This window comes from Ovis canadensis, chromosome 2 (assembly GCF_042477335.2).
Source record: "Ovis canadensis isolate MfBH-ARS-UI-01 breed Bighorn chromosome 2, ARS-UI_OviCan_v2, whole genome shotgun sequence".
NCBI lineage: Eukaryota > Metazoa > Chordata > Mammalia > Artiodactyla > Bovidae > Ovis > Ovis canadensis.
In genome coordinates, this window is record NC_091246.1 from 75,205,508 (window position 1) to 75,221,283 (window position 15,776).

General features: G+C 39.6%; 1 protein-coding gene across 2 annotated transcripts in view; it reads left to right on the plus strand.

Moving 5' to 3' along the window:
* KDM4C (lysine demethylase 4C) overlaps positions 1-15,776 on the plus strand; it is a 404,611-nt gene that overhangs the window by 38,181 nt on the left and 350,654 nt on the right. For both annotated transcript variants that reach the window (XM_069574114.1, XM_069574115.1), the window contains 2 exons: positions 4,187-4,362; positions 6,571-6,685. In XM_069574114.1, coding sequence (XP_069430215.1) covers positions 4,187-4,362; positions 6,571-6,685 — 291 coding nt within the window. The remainder of the gene's footprint in view (positions 1-4,186; positions 4,363-6,570; positions 6,686-15,776) is intronic.

Sequence of the window (15,776 nt, forward strand, 5' to 3'; positions counted from 1 at the left end):
TAAAAGACACTTGCTTTTTGGATGAATAGCTATGACAAACCTAGACAGTGTATTAAAAAGCAGAGACATCACTTTGCAGACAAAGATCTGTATCGTCAAAGCTATGGTTTTTCCATTAGTCAAGTATGGATGTGAGAGTTGGACCATAAAGAAGGCTGAACACTGAAGAATTGATGCTTTCAAACCATGGTGCTCTAGAAGACTCCTGAGAGTCCCTTGGACTGCAAGGAGATCCAACCAGTCCATCCTAAAGGAAATCAGTCTTGAATATTCATTGAAAGGACTGATGGTGAAACTGAAACTCCAGTACTTTGGCCACCTGATGTGAATAGCTGACTCATTGGAAAAGACCCTGATGCTGGGAAAAATTGAGGGCAAGAGGAGAAGGGTGACAGAGCTTGAGATGGTTGGATGGCATCACCGACTCAATGGATATGAGTTTGAGCAAACTCAGGGAGGTAGTGTTGGACAGAGAAGCTTAGCATGCTGCACTTCATGGGATCGCAAAGAGTCGGACCTGACTTAGTGACTGAACAATAACAACAACAAGTCTTTATCTATTGTGTAACATTGGCCAAGTCACACATTCCCTGACTCCAGGTTTTCTTATCTGATGAAGCCTAACTCAGAACCTTTCACAAAAGTCAGTTGCAGGTGCAGTGTAGATATAAATGTGAAAGACAAAATCTTAAAGCTCTTAGAATACAAAATAGAATGTATGCATTCTCTCAAGTAGGGAATTATATTTTTTTAAACAGAAGATCAAGGCAAAAATGAAGAAATTGGATTATATTAAAATGTATGACTCTTTGTGATCCCATGGACTATACAGACCATGGAATTCTCCAGGCCAGAATATTGGAGTGGGTAGCCTTTCCCTTCTCCAGGGGAATCTTCCCAACCCAGGGATCGAACCCAGGTCTCCCACTTTGCAGGTGGATTCTTACCAGCTGAGCCACAAGGGAAGCTGAAGAATACTGGAGTGGGTAGCCTATCCCTTCTCCAGTGGATCTTCCTGACCCAGGAATTGAACCAGGATCTCCTGCATTGCAGGCAGATTCTTTACCAACTGAGCTATCAGGGAAGCCCATATTAAAATGAAGAACTTATATTTATCAAAAGATACAGTTAAGGAGAACTAAACTAAAGAACTAAAGAGCCTCTTGATGAAGGTGAAAGAGGAGAGTGAAAAAGTTGGCTTAAAACTCAACATTCAGAAAACTAAGATCATGGCATCTGGCCCCATCACTTCGTGGCAAATAGATGGGGAACTAGTGGAAACAGTGACAGACTTTATTTTCTTGGCCTCCAGAATCACTGCAAATGGTGACTGCAGCCATGAAGTTAAAAGGCACTTGCTCCTGGAAAGAAAAGTTATTACCAACCTAGACAGCATATTCAAAAGCAGAGACATTACTTTGCCAACAAAGGTCCGTCTAGTCAAGGCTATGGTTTTTCCAGTAGTCCTGTATGGATGTGAGAGTTGGACTATAAAGAAAGCTGAGTGCCGAAGAGTTGATGCTTTTGAACTGTGGTGTGGAGAAGACTTTTTAGAGTCCCTTGGACTTCAAGGAGATCCAACCAGTCCATCCTAAAGGAAATCAGTCCTGAATATTCATTGGAAGGACTGATGGTGAAACTGAAACTCCAATACTTTGGCCACCTGATATGAAGAACTGACTGACTGGAAAAGACCCTGATACTGGGAAAGATTGAAGGCAGGAGGAGAAGGGGACAACAAAGGATGAAATGGCTGGATGGCATCACTGACTCAATGGACATGAGTTTGCGTAAACTCTGGCATTTGGTGATGGTCAGGGAGGCCTGGTGTGCTGCAGTCCATGGAGTAGTCACAGAGTTGGACACAACTGAGCGACTGAACTGAACGGAACAGTTAAGGAGGTTGAAGGGCAAGTTTCAGGGTAAGAAAAGATATTTGATATATGTACACACACACACATATATATATAGATACTTGCAAATGTACATACCCAAGAATAACCAGACTCTATGCAGAATTCTATACATTAATAAAAAAAGGCTGACAATGCAATAGTAAAATAGGCAAGAGGCTTAAATAAATACTTTTTGGAAAAGGATATCTATAGGGTCAGTGAATATATGAAGAGATTTCTTTAGTTATCGGAAAATGCTAATCAAATACCTACTTGAGTACCTTTACACATCTACCAGATCAGCACTACAAAGCGATGCTGAAGATGTGGAACAATAGGGACTTCTCACACGTTGCTGGTGGGACTGTGAAGTGGTACAGCCACTTTGACAGAAGTTTGGTAATAATGATTAGATTTGATCTGTGCATATCCTGTGTCACAGCAATTTCACTGTTAGGATCTCTGCATGGGAGTGTATTTTAGAGAACTGTGTGCTCACATGCTGCAGAAGGTGCATACATCTATATTAATAGCAGTGTTGTTTGCAGTTGCTGATAATTAGAAAAAAACAAGTGATCACAAAATAGTTATCTCTTAACATAAATATTCATACAAAGGCATACTAAGTAGGAACGAAAACCAACAAACTTCAGCAACCTCGGTCATTGTGTTTGAATCTCACAAAAATATCGAGTAAAATAGAAAATGTAAGGAGTGTGTGTGTATATATACACACACACATATATATATTTATATATGTATGCTTACATTTCTATACATTTAAAAAACTTGTTAGGGTTGCATACACAGACATCAAACTATAAAACCCAATAAGGAAGTGAATACCATAAATGCCATGATAGTGAACACTGTGAGCAAGAGGGGGATGTGTGTAGAAAAGGGTACCAGGATCTCTAGGGTACAAGCAGTATCCTATTTCTCACATGTGACAATGGATACTCTGGTGTTTGCTTCATAATAACTCACAGAGATACATATTTGTGATTGTACATTTTCTGTATGTGTGCTATCTGTATTTTGCAATTAAATTTTTGAAAGAACTTTGTCTTAAAAAATTAAGACAACTTCTAAAGGTAGGTAAAAGCTATAAACCATTACTCAATTCAAAACTTTGTTCTTTCTAATTTTTAATCATAGGAATATGTATTTTTGGTCTTATTGTTGATGCTCTTTTCATTGCTAATAATTAAGTGTTTAAATACTCTGGGAAAATGGTGTGCTGAGCTGCTTCATACAGGCACATGAGAATTGAGGGAGCATGTCTCTTTTCAACCTCATATTCAGTGATGTCACATTGCTGAGCTCAAATTTGCCATGGCGGGAGTAGTTACACCATGGAAATAGGCCAGAGCTATGAATCAGGGTTTCCCCCACCTCCCCAGAAAGTTAGTTGTTAAACATTTACTAGCATTCCACTCTCATTTGCTATATTGTATGAGAGGTATTTAAAGAAATGATATTGACTAAGCCCTGTTACTGTGCTGTGCTTAGTCACTCAGTTGTGACTCTTTGCGACTCCATGGACTGTAGTCTGCCAGCCTGCCATGTGGATTCTCTGGGCAAGAATACTGGAGTGGGTTGCCATGCCTTCCTTCAGGGGATCTTCCCAACCCAGGGTTCAAACCCAGGTCTCCTGCATTGCACGCAGATTCTTTACCATCTGAGTCACCAGGGAAGACGAAGAATACTGGTGTGGGTAGCCTATCCCTTCTTCAGGGGATCTTCCCAACCCAGGAATCAAACCCAGGTCTCCTGCATTGCACGTGGATTCTTTACCATCTGAGTCACCAGGGAAGCCGAAGAATACTGGCGTGGGTAGCCTGTCCCTTCTTCAGGGGATCTTCCCAACCCAGGAATCAAACTGGGATCTCCTGCATTGCATGTGGATTCTTTACCAGCTGAACTACTAAGCACAGTACTTACTTTTCTCATGATAATATAAACAGCATTTAAACTTTGGCAAGTTATTTTATTTCTGTGTATCTCTCCGTTTTAGCTTGAAAATAGAGAGGTTAACTGTATCAAGTAAAAATAAGTTAATTAATGCAAGTTCAGTATTTGTTATAGTGAGTATTCAGTAAATTTTGTTTAAAAATGTCATAAGGTAAATGTTTGGGAGAGTGAAATCATTTCCTTTAATGTAAATCTCCACAGTTCTTTTACACATTTGTCATAGAAAAGATGAGGAATTCTTGTATTCTGCTGGAACATGAGAGCTAAATAACAATGTGGAATGTTTTCCAAATAATATTTTATTATTTTACTTTTAGGTGATTCCTCCTAAGGAGTGGAAGCCAAGGCAGTGCTATGATGACATTGACAACTTGCTTATTCCAGCACCGATTCAGCAGATGGTCACAGGGCAGTCAGGACTGTTCACTCAGTACAACATCCAGAAAAAAGCCATGACAGTGAAGGAGTTCAGGCAGCTGGCCAACAGTGGCAAGTGAGTAGATTCAGTGTGCTGGTTTATTTCTTTCGAAGATGTGGATGAATATGGTAAGAAACCAAGGAGATGGAAGCTTGTGAAGAGCGGGAGCCTTCTGCATAGTCTATTTCGTTTCCCATTTAGCTGTTTCTGTTTTTTAGGTGGTTGTCTGCCTTCTAGAAAAATTGTTCCTCATTTTATCATCTCATTCATAATGTCTGTAAATGAATTTTTGTCCCTGTCTTTTACCTTGAGTATTTGTTTCTACGCTTGACTCCTCTTTGTTAGGCAGTTTCTTCTGTGTGTGATAATGTTTAAGTCTTAAATGATAAGTTACAGATATTAGAAGAATAATTTAAAAAGAAAGTCCTTGGGGATTTTCCTCCTGGTCTAACAGCTAAGACTGTGCTCTCAGTGCTGGGGCCTGGGTTCAATCCCTGGTCAGGGAAATAGATCCTACATGCTGTAACTAAGGCTGGGCACAGCCAAATAAATAAATGAAATAAATAAAAGAAATAGTAAAAAAAAAAAAAGGAAAGGAAAATCCTTGAATGACTTGAATGGCCACCATTATTGTAGTAGTCACCTGTTGCTGTGTAATGAATGACCCCAAACCTTAGTATCTTAGATCAGTAAACATCAGTTTCTGAAGGCTGGGAGGCTAAGAGTGGCTTAGCGGGTAGCTGTGGTTCAGGACCTTGCATGAGGTTATAGTCAGGTTGGGTGGGGTTGCTGTCACCTGAAGACTTGACTGTGTCTAGAGGATTTTCTTCCAATATTCCTTCCCTTATGTGGCTGTTGGCTGGAGTCCTGAGTTCCTTGCTGCAATAGCTATTCCTTGTGTTGTGTGGCATCTAACTTCTTCCAAAGCAAGTGATCCAGAAGTTCAGTTCAGTTCAGTCGCTCAGTCGTGTCTGACTCTTTGCGACCCCATGAATCGCAGCATGCCAGGCCTCTCTGTCCATCACCAACTCCCGGAGTTCACTCAGACTCGCCTCCATCAAGTCAGTGATGCCATCTAGCCATCTCACCCTCTGTCGTCCCCTTCTCCTCCTGCCCCCAATCTCTGAGTTACCAAGATGGAAAACAAACTGTCTTTTCATGACTTGTTTCTTGACTATCATTTCTGCCATGTTCTATTTGTTATATGCCAAGTGCAGCCCATACTTAAGGGGAGGAGAATTAAGCTGTATATCTTGAAGGGAGATGTATCAAAGAATTTGTGGATATATTTAGAAACTGTCACAGTTATTAAATTACCTTTTTAAAAAACTGTTTTTGATATGGTAGTTAAGGTCTTAGATCAAAACATTAATCTAGAAACACCCCTTCCCCACCAAACCAATCACTATCCAACCTAAAAACATCATTGTTTAAATTCCCTGGATGGGTATGCATGAGATTGAGTCCTTTGGATGATCTTAAAAAAAAAACAAACCCGTATTTGACATAGTAAGCACTCGATGGTAGTTGAAGACTCTTTTATTCTATATGAAGTTCCTGTTATGGAGCATAATTGCTATTCCAAAGGAATTAAACATTTGATAGTTAATTCAAGTTTCTCTTGAGTTTTTTTTGTTGTTGTTAGGCATTGATAAAACCTCATTGTTTCAGATCTCAATTGAGAATGTAAAACTTTAATCATAGACTGGATTGGTTTGCTTTCATATTCTGTAAGAACTCTAATAAAAAGTTCAATGCCAAAACAAGATTGCAGAAGCAATTTTATCCAATTTCATATAAACTGTTTATTGTATTCTGTTCTCTGTCTTCTAGTGCCTATTTCCAGAGTCATTCTTTTTTTTTTCCTAATTTTTCTTTCCATAGTCATCCATAAAGTATTAAATAGCTTATTCCATTTATGCTAATTCTAGTGGAATCTCTACTTCATACATTTTAAGTTGTTCAAGTATAGCATAATTGGTTAAAGAGTTTAGAAAATGTTTTGAAAGATAAAATAATGAGTTTTAAGTAATTTTTTGCTTCTGTTGTTGGTACTTTCATGGAAGTATATTTCTTAGTCAAAAAATGAAGTTTTCATATAGAGTTATTTAGGAGAGTTTTGAGAGATCTGTGATAAATACATTTACATATTTACTTGTTAGATTTGACAGCATGAGGATGCAGTATTTTCATTTCGATGGAATTCTGTTTAGAAAGTGATGGGCAGGGAAAACCTTAAAATTGTCTTTACTGTTTGTGCTTTGTTTCCTCTCTCTTTTCCAGGTACTGTACCCCGAGATACTTGGATTATGAAGATTTAGAGCGCAAGTACTGGAAGAACTTAACCTTCGTGGCACCTATTTATGGTGCAGACATTAATGGGAGCATATATGATGAGGTATATTTCTATTATAGTGGGGTTTATAAGATATCATTTCATATTATTGTTTTTGTTACCATTTTAGGTGGTTGAGAAGCAGTTATTTGTTGTGCTTTGTGTGACCCATAACTCCTCATAGGACAAGAGGAAATAAAGACACATCAGTATGATTGCTGCTGCTGCTGATTTTTAAATTGAAACCAGCTAATTGTACAAATACCTGAGACCGTTCAACAATAAAATAGTATGTAGTTATCTGGCTAGTCTTTCAGTTACACTCAAAATTTTTAAAAGCAAAAGCACATTATAAAAATACTTGGAAAACAGGAAATATTATTCCTAATGAAGTAAAGTTGCTCAGTCGTGTCTGACTCTTTGCGACCCCATAGTCTGTAGCTACCAGGCTCTTCTGCCCATGGGATTTTCCAGATGAGAGTACTGGAGTGGGTTGCCATTTCCTTCTCCAGAGGATCTTCCTGACCCAGGGATTGAAACCAGTCTCCCACATTGTAGGCAGACGCTTTACCTTCTGAGCCACCAGGGAATTAATATGTATTGTGGCTCAGATGGTAAAATGTCTGCAATGCGGGAGACCCAAGTTTCCTTTCCTTTCCTGTAACATGCTTATATTCTCTATTTTTACTGCCCCCAAATTGTGAGGAATTTTTTTTTTTAAATACACATTGCAGTCTTTTTAGTTATTTTTCATGAGAACATAATCTGCTTGATATAATGTTATCCTTCTTGCCTCCCCCAATACTTAAAATCTTATTAATTTTTTTTAACTTTTGAAACCTTTTTTACATTTTCCATTGTTTTATTTCGAAAAATTTCTTGCCTACCAAAAAGTTGAAGTAATGCGGTGAACACTGGATGCCTTCATGTGGATTCATGAGTTGTTAATTTTGCTGCATTTGCTTTTTGTTTCTCTGTCACTCCATCTTTGTTTCTGTCTCTCTGTCCTGCTGTAACATCTGAAAGTGAGTTACAAACATCATGGCAGTTCACCCTGAATTATTTCAGCATGAATCTTTCATTTATAAGGCAATTTAAAATTTATATTGGGCTTCCCTTGTGGCTCAGCTTGTAAGAATCTGCCTGCAATGTGGGAGACCTAGGTTTGATCCCTGGGTTGGGAAGATCCCCTGGAGAAGGGAAAGGCCACTCACTCCAGTATTCTGGCCTGGAGAATTCCATGGACTGTATGGTCCATGGGGTTGCAAAGAGTTGGACACGCCTGAGCGACTTCCAACATTTATACAATAGTATCTAATATAGAGACTATTTTCATAGATCCCTAAATTTCCCAGTAATGTTATTTATAAACTGCTTTTTCCCCCATATGAAGGATCCAGTCAAGAATTTCCCTTTGTTTTTTAAAAACCTAATATATTTTTGGCTGTGCTGGGCCTTCATTGCTGTGCAGGGCTTTCCGTGGTTGCAGAGTCGGGGCTCCTGTCTAGCTGTGGCACATGGGCCTCTCACTGTGGTGGCTCCTCTTGTTGCAGAGCACAGACTCTTAGCAGACAGGCGTCAGTAGCTGGAGCACGCTGGCTCAGTAGCTGTGCTCGTGGGCCCTGCCTAGAGCATGCAGGCTTCAGTAGCTGTGACTCGCAGGCTCTACGAGCGCAGCCTTAGAAGTTGTGGTGCAGGGGCTTAGTTGCTCCGCACCAGGTGAATCTTTCCAGACCAGGGAGCGAACTCATGTTCCTTGCATTGGCAGGCAGACTCTTGTCCACTGTGCCACCAGGGAAGTCTGAAAGAACCATTGTTATTTTTGAAAATGGGCTGGGTATTAGGTGATACTGTGGAATTACTGATGTCATATTCAATGTGATGATGGCATGGTGGCTTTGTCATTACTAAAGAATAAATCAATAAGAATATACTTGGAGTACAAATGAATCACTTTGCCATACAGCAGAATTTAACACAACATTGCAAATCAAATATACTTCAATTTTTTAAAAGGAGGGAAAGAGAATATACTTTTTGTATATGTTTTTATTTATGTATATGTTTTTTTATTTTGTATATGTTTTTATATATGTTTTTATTTTGTGGCTTCTTCCCTGTGGTATCCTGGCAAGTTTGCAGGTTTCTGCAAACACACACACACACATACACACACACACACAAACACTTACATTAATATATATACATAGATATATATACACATGCACATAGACGCACATATTTTTCCTTATAAATTGAGACTATACACTGAAAAATATGTAGGTGAAATAATAAGCGCTCTGGAATTTGTTTTTAAAATATCTCAGGAAATAAAGTGGAATGGATATAGTGGAATGAAGATTGGCCAAGTACTGGTAAATGAAGCTAGATGATGGATACATGATGTTTAAAATATGTATGTTTGGAATATTACAAGTTAAAAAAGGGAAAACATTCTTTTTCTTTCTCCCTTTTGGATTTTCACCAGTGTAAATAACCTCCATATTGATAATGTATTGTTAAGTTAGTACATACTTGTATAGAAAAATTTAAAAATAGAGAAAAATATGAAGAAAAGGTTACTTATAAGCTTACCAAACAAGCATAACCTCTATGATTTCCTTTTGGCCTTTTATGTTAGTGTATATATGTGCTTGCATGTGTGTTTGTGTTTCCCCACCTCAAAGGCTGAGGTGCGTTGCTTTAGAAGGATTTTCAGTATTGCTCTCCAGAGGATCATTTCAGTGTATTCTAGCTCCAGTGGCTTCAGATTGTACCTTATATTAAGTCTTTGCTATGTTTTTTGGTATTTCAATTCCAAGTGTATTCTTTTCCCCTCCTTTTAAAAAATTGAAGTATATTTGATTTATAATGTTGTGTTAAATTCTGCTGTATAGCAAAGTGATTCATTTGTACTCCAAGTATATTCTTATTGATTTATTCTTTAGTAATGACAAATCTCTTTTAAGTTTGCATGTTTTGGTTACTTACATTTAAGAAAATGGGTGCCGTTAGTACTAAATCTTCCTTACAGAAGATAGCATCTTGAAATGGGTGAGGCCAAGCAAATACTGTTGGTATTTTCAGCTGAGGCCCAGAAAACTTAGTGTTTTCTCAAAGTTACGAGGCTGGTAGGCTGCTAGGTGCCCTTATTCTCCACACCAGTTTTAAGGAAGTAATTGTGTAGAGTCAGTCTCACAGTTGTGGAAGTGTGTAAAGCTAGGTCTGTGTCACCTGCGAATGTCCCCTGAGCTCATGGTTTATTTTGTGTCTTCTCTGTGGTTTCTTCCCTGTGGTATCCTGGCAAGTTTTCAGGTTTCTGAAAGGAAGACGGCTGAGGAATCATCTGGATTTTGGGCTGAGAGGTTGCGTGTCTTAAGGCTCAAAAATAAAAAACTTAGTCAAGATTTTTTTCTAACCACACCTTGGGATCATTGAGTTCTTTGTTCCTTTTTTGCAGATATAATTAAGGAGTAGAAACAGCATATGATTTTTAGAACAGTTGACATAAAGCTGCCCTGAACTAGCTTTTCATACTTGATAGTAAAATAATATAATTGTTGACAGCACGGATGAGGCTGATGGGCTTAGTTTTGTAGTGCTTATTAATTTACTGCTTGTGTTTGAAAACCAGTTACACAATGGCATTGTTTCAAGGGAACATTGACTTTAGACTTCAGATTTGATTAACTTTAGTTATTAAAATTCGATGAACAAAATTCACTGGTTTGTAAACATACAGTTTTTAAAGTACCCTTATTATTTACAAGTTTTGGAGCCAGAAATCTGTCATTTTGGTAGGACCTACAAGGCATAGGATTTGATGGAATTTCTATAGGGGCATTTAGTAACTCCAGAACTGAGCTGACATTTTCAGCACTTTTGCAGCATAAAGAAAGGCATGAGAGATATTGTGAACTGGTACTGGTAAACAAAACCAATCACACTCAAGACAACTAAATTCAAGCAAATGAAAAGTAACTTGTATTTGCCCCCTTGAGGTAGATGGAAAGCAACAAGAGAAAGTGCATTAAAGAGAGTAATGAAGAGTGAGTGTAATAATAGCTTGTGTCAGGAACATTTGAAGTCATTGCAATGTATGTGCATTGGAAAAAGCTTGTGTGTTGTTTTGCTCTTTCCTATTGTATCTTTGCATTGTTTAACTGCACAGTTCATTATTTAAATTGTATTAGATGTTGGTTTTTTATGGTTCATGGCATTATTTTGAAAGGGATTATAGTCATCTAATTGTAGTTCACTTTCCTGCCTAATTTCTAGTTATGGCTATTCCCTTTAATGTTAAAAGAAGGATTCAAAATTCATAACCTTTTATTGGTGGGATAGGAGTTTCTAGAGAGGGTGGGGGGAAGGTAAGAGAAACGATTTTTGCAGGGTGCAAAGGTGAATAAAGATCCTGGTTCTCAGGTAATTCACAGACTTGGGGGACAGCTGTGGGGTTCCAGGGAGCCCAGAGAGGCATTTTGAGTAGCTTGGTATAGAAGGAAGAATTTTTTTTTTTTGTAGGAGAGATGAGCTTAGCCTAGATGAGCAAGTTCAAGACAGGTAGAAGGAGGGGAGAGAAGAATGGAACAGAAGCTAGGTAAATTGGAGGATAAGATTGCACTTAATTTGTCTCTCCCCCTCTTTCTTTTTTTAAAAGCTGAATTTGAAGGCTTTTTGGTGAGCTTGGGCTTAAGGAGAGTGAGGCAGACCTGGAATAGTGGCTGCGGGATCTGAGGGAGAGGATCAGCCTGGCGGGAGATGGATTGTAGGGGCCCCTCCCGCTCAGATATTTATCTTGTAGCACCAAGCAAGTCTGTTAAGGGACAAAAACGGGTGCCATTGTAGTGTTGATCCAGTTGCGGATACAACATAGGAATTAGGGGTGAGGGTGTTTGTGAAGGACTGGTTGAGGACCATCAGTCTTATAGGAAAGGGACTAGGGTCTGGAGATTCCAGGGGAGAAGTCTTGGTCCCTCTGTCATTCGACTGATACTTTCAGAGCTTGATTTCCTTAGGATATACTTGAAAATCTCAGCACCATGGGCAGCGGCCTCTGGCAGCAGTAACAGTAACATGATTTAAGGAAGCTGCTGTTGTTTAGTTGCTCAGTCATGTCTGACTCTTGTGACCCCATGGACTGTAGCCCACCAGGCTCCTCTGTCCACGGGATTTCTTAGGCAAGATTACTAGAGTGGGTTGCCATTTCCTTCTCCAGGGGATCTTTCCGATCCAGGGATCAAGTCCTTGTCTCCTGCATTGGCAGGTGGACTCTTTTACCACTGAGCCACCAGGGAAGCCTTTGAGGTAGTTACTACTTGTTAAACCAAAATGCCAAGCCTATCAAAGGCATGACATGACAAGGCCTAGTCTTTGAATGTATGATGCAAAGCCTTACTTGTCTTTGTAAATGAAGTTTTATTGGAGCGTAGCCTTATTGTCCATCTACATATGCTCAAAATTCTCCAAGCCAGACTTCAGCAATACCTGAACTGTGAACTCCCTGACGTTCAAGCTGGTTTTAGAAAAGGCAGAGGAACCAGAGATCAAATTGCCAACATCCGCTGGATCATGGAAAAAGCAAGAGAGTTCCAGAAAAATATCTATTTCTGCTTTATTGACCATGCCAAAGCCTTTGACTGTGTGGATCACAATAAACTATGGAAAATTCTGAAAGAGATGGGAATACCCGACCACCTAACCTGCCTCTTGAGAAATCTGTATGCAGGTCAGGAAGCAACAGTTAGAACTGGATATGGAACAACAGACTGGTTCCAAATAGGAAAAGGAGTATGTCAAGGCTGTATATTGTCACCCTGCTTATTTAACTTCTATGCTGAGTACATCATGAGAAACGCTGGGCTGGAAGAAACACAAGCTGGAATCAGATTGCCGGGAGAAATATCAACAACCTTAAATATACGGATGACACCACCCTATGGCAGAAAGTGAAGAGGAGCTAAAAAGCCTCTTGATGAAAGTAAAAGAGGAGAGAGAAAAAGTTGGCTTAAAGCTCAACATTCAGAAAACGAAGATCATGGTATCTGGTCCCATCATTTCATGGGAAGTAGATGGGGAAACAGTAGAAATGTCAGACTTTATTTTTTTGGGCTCCAGAATTACTGCAGATGGTGATTGCAGCTATGAAATTAAAAGATGCTTACTCCTTGGAAGAAAAGTTATGACCAACCTAGATAGTATATTCAAAAGCAGGGACATTACTTTGCCGACTAAGGTCTGTCTAGTCAAGGCTATGGTTTTTCTTGTGGTCATGTATGGATGTGAGAGTTGGACTGTGAAGAAGGCTGAGCGCCGAAGAATTGATGCGTTTGACCTCTGGTGTTGGCGAAGACTCTTGAGAGTCCCTTGGACTGCAAGGAGATCAACTCTGGGATTTCTTTGGAAGGAATGATGCTAAAGCTGAAGCTCTAGTACTTCGGCCACCTCACGCGAAGAGTTGACTCATTGGACAAGACTCTGATGCTGGGAGAGATTGGGGGCAGGAGGAGAAGGGGACGACTGAGGATGAGATGGCTGGATGGCATCATGGACTCGATGGACGTGAGTCTGAGTGAACTCCAGGAGATGGTGATGGACAGGAAGGCCTGGCGTGCTGCGATTCATGGGGTCGCAAAGAGTCGGACACGACTGAGCGATTGAACTGAACTGAACATATTATATTTGGCTTTTTTGCACTACAGTGGGAGAGTTGAGTCATAGTGACAGATTGTATGGCCCCTTAAAGCTAAGCCCTTTGCACAAAAGGTTTGCTAACTCCTAATATAGAGGTACAAATTATTTGCTTTTGGGGAAGGATTCTCAAAACTTTATTAAGATATAGATAAAATTCTGAATGTTTTTAGTTATGACTATGTTGATATCTTGATTATGACTATATTTATATTGATTATGTAAAGATCCTGAAATGAACTTTGGTAATGTCAGGGACCTTCTGTAAGTAAAGAAGTTCCTGAACTTAGAAATAGAACCACCTGTGTTTTTAGGTGGCCTTTGATGAGTCCGTGGAAACACTAACAGAAACATAAGAGTCCCAAGATCTGAAACTCTTATTTTGGTTATATTTTACTAAGGACTGGTATACTGATAAAGAAAGTTTTAATTAGGAAATTTCCTGGTGGTCCAGTGGTTAGGACTCTGTGCTTTCACTGACACAGGTCTGTGTTCAATCCCTGGTTGGGGAACTAAGATCCTGCAAACTGTGCAGCATGGAAGGAAAAGGAAAAAGTTTTAATTAACCTTTGTGCACTGCTCATTTAAAAAAATCAGTTCTCTGTTTATAGAAACATGAGAGTTACTTCACGAAACAAACACAAAAACAACAGATAAAGAGAAAAGATGAACAGGGAGAAAAAGGTGCCATAACTATGTGGGATGATTCAGCTTGACTAAGGGACATTAAAATAAACCCATATCTTAAGGGAAAAAAAGAAGATATAATATTTCTGAAATAGCCAATAGCCATACTTCCACAGACGTTTGAAGACAGAGTGCATCTCTGTTCTGTATGTGAGGGCTAAGCCTAGGCATTAACATTTTTCACTAACAGTAGTACATTGTTCTGTGCTCATTTGGGCTGCATTTCTAACATTATCATATGTACAGTGGTGATTCTCTTATTGATGATCATTGTTCTTTAAATATAGATTTAAAAATGAAGTTCCACGTACTTTCCTTAAGCTGGCTATTATCTTCTTGGTAACACTAGAAGGATCTCCAGTAGTATTAATCTGTTTTCAAAACAGTCTTCTTTGCAAGGTTTTCCCTTGGTTGAGTGGTGACAGACACTTCCTTCCCTAAGCCTCACCTGTCTCCTCCATCATCTGGGCTTTCTGATTTGAATACTTCATTCATATCCTAACAGGCGTTGCTGTCAGCAGTGGCCCCTTTGAGATGATGTTTTTCACAGAAGTGCACCAGCAAGGTTCCTATCTCACAGGAGTTTAGCCTTCTTTGGATGCTTAATGTCTAGGTACTTCTTTCTTTTGAATAACCCTGTGGGATGACATGGCATTATAATCGACTGTTTCCCTTGTGGGGAACTGTCTTTGATGATAGTTTTCAGTAGTTCATTGGTGGAAGATAGCACATCTCACTTTGAGGGGAGGCCACTTCACCCGTGACCCACAGCTTGCACTGTTTTATCACTATTCTCCCAGTTTTGCTTTGAAACTCACCTGCTTTGCTGACATCATGTTCCTCCACTTTGCAACTGCCTTGGGCTTCCCCGGTGGCTCAGTGGTAAAGAATCCGCCTGTGATGTGGGTTTGATCCCTGGGTCAGGACAATCCCCTGGAGGAGGAATGGCAACCCACTCCAGTATTCTTGCTTGGGAAAGCCCATGGACAGAGGAGCCTGACGGGCTACAGTCCATGGGGTCACAAAGAGTCGGACACGACTGAGCGACTGAGCATCATATCATTGAAGGTGTCTGTCATCTTCTCCTGTTCCAGCCTGGTACTCAGTGGTCTCCTACACTGCGAATGACTTATCAGTCTACTGCACAGGGAGTTTCTCTAGTTTTTTATGTATGGTGTTTGTTTAAGTAACACAGTTCAGCTTCCCAGGAGCAACTTGGGTGTGCTGTGAGGTGTGGACATGCTGAGATCACGTCTTATGCACTTCCCTCCAATACTGTGTGCCATCACCTTCAACTCTCTATGCTCACTTTCTTTCTTCTCAGGTTTTTCCACATTTGAAGAACACATTTTCACCAGCAGTGCTTGGAAGATGGTAGCAGTGATGCCCAGTACATTTATGCTGGGCACAAAGCATAATCTTTTAGGGACAAGAACTGAGATAATAACTGAATTGCCGTCTTTGTTACCTTACATAGATTTGTCTGCAACTGAAAGCTTTCTGCTGGTGGATGTTCACAGGTCATTATAGAGTTTTTGATTTGGTCAGTGAATTTAGGGTAAAAAAAATATGTTACTACAGCAGATATTTTGAAAATGAGGACAGAAAATGAAGGATACTTGCATAATTTCTGTTTCTTTCACATAAACTCTTGAGTCCAGTGATGGCAGGTATCATTTCTCACAGACTCTCTTGTAACATCTGCTTCCAAGAACGCACCTAAATAATAGTAGGGTTGATGCATATATGACATTGGTAAAATAGCCTGAGGCCAGAT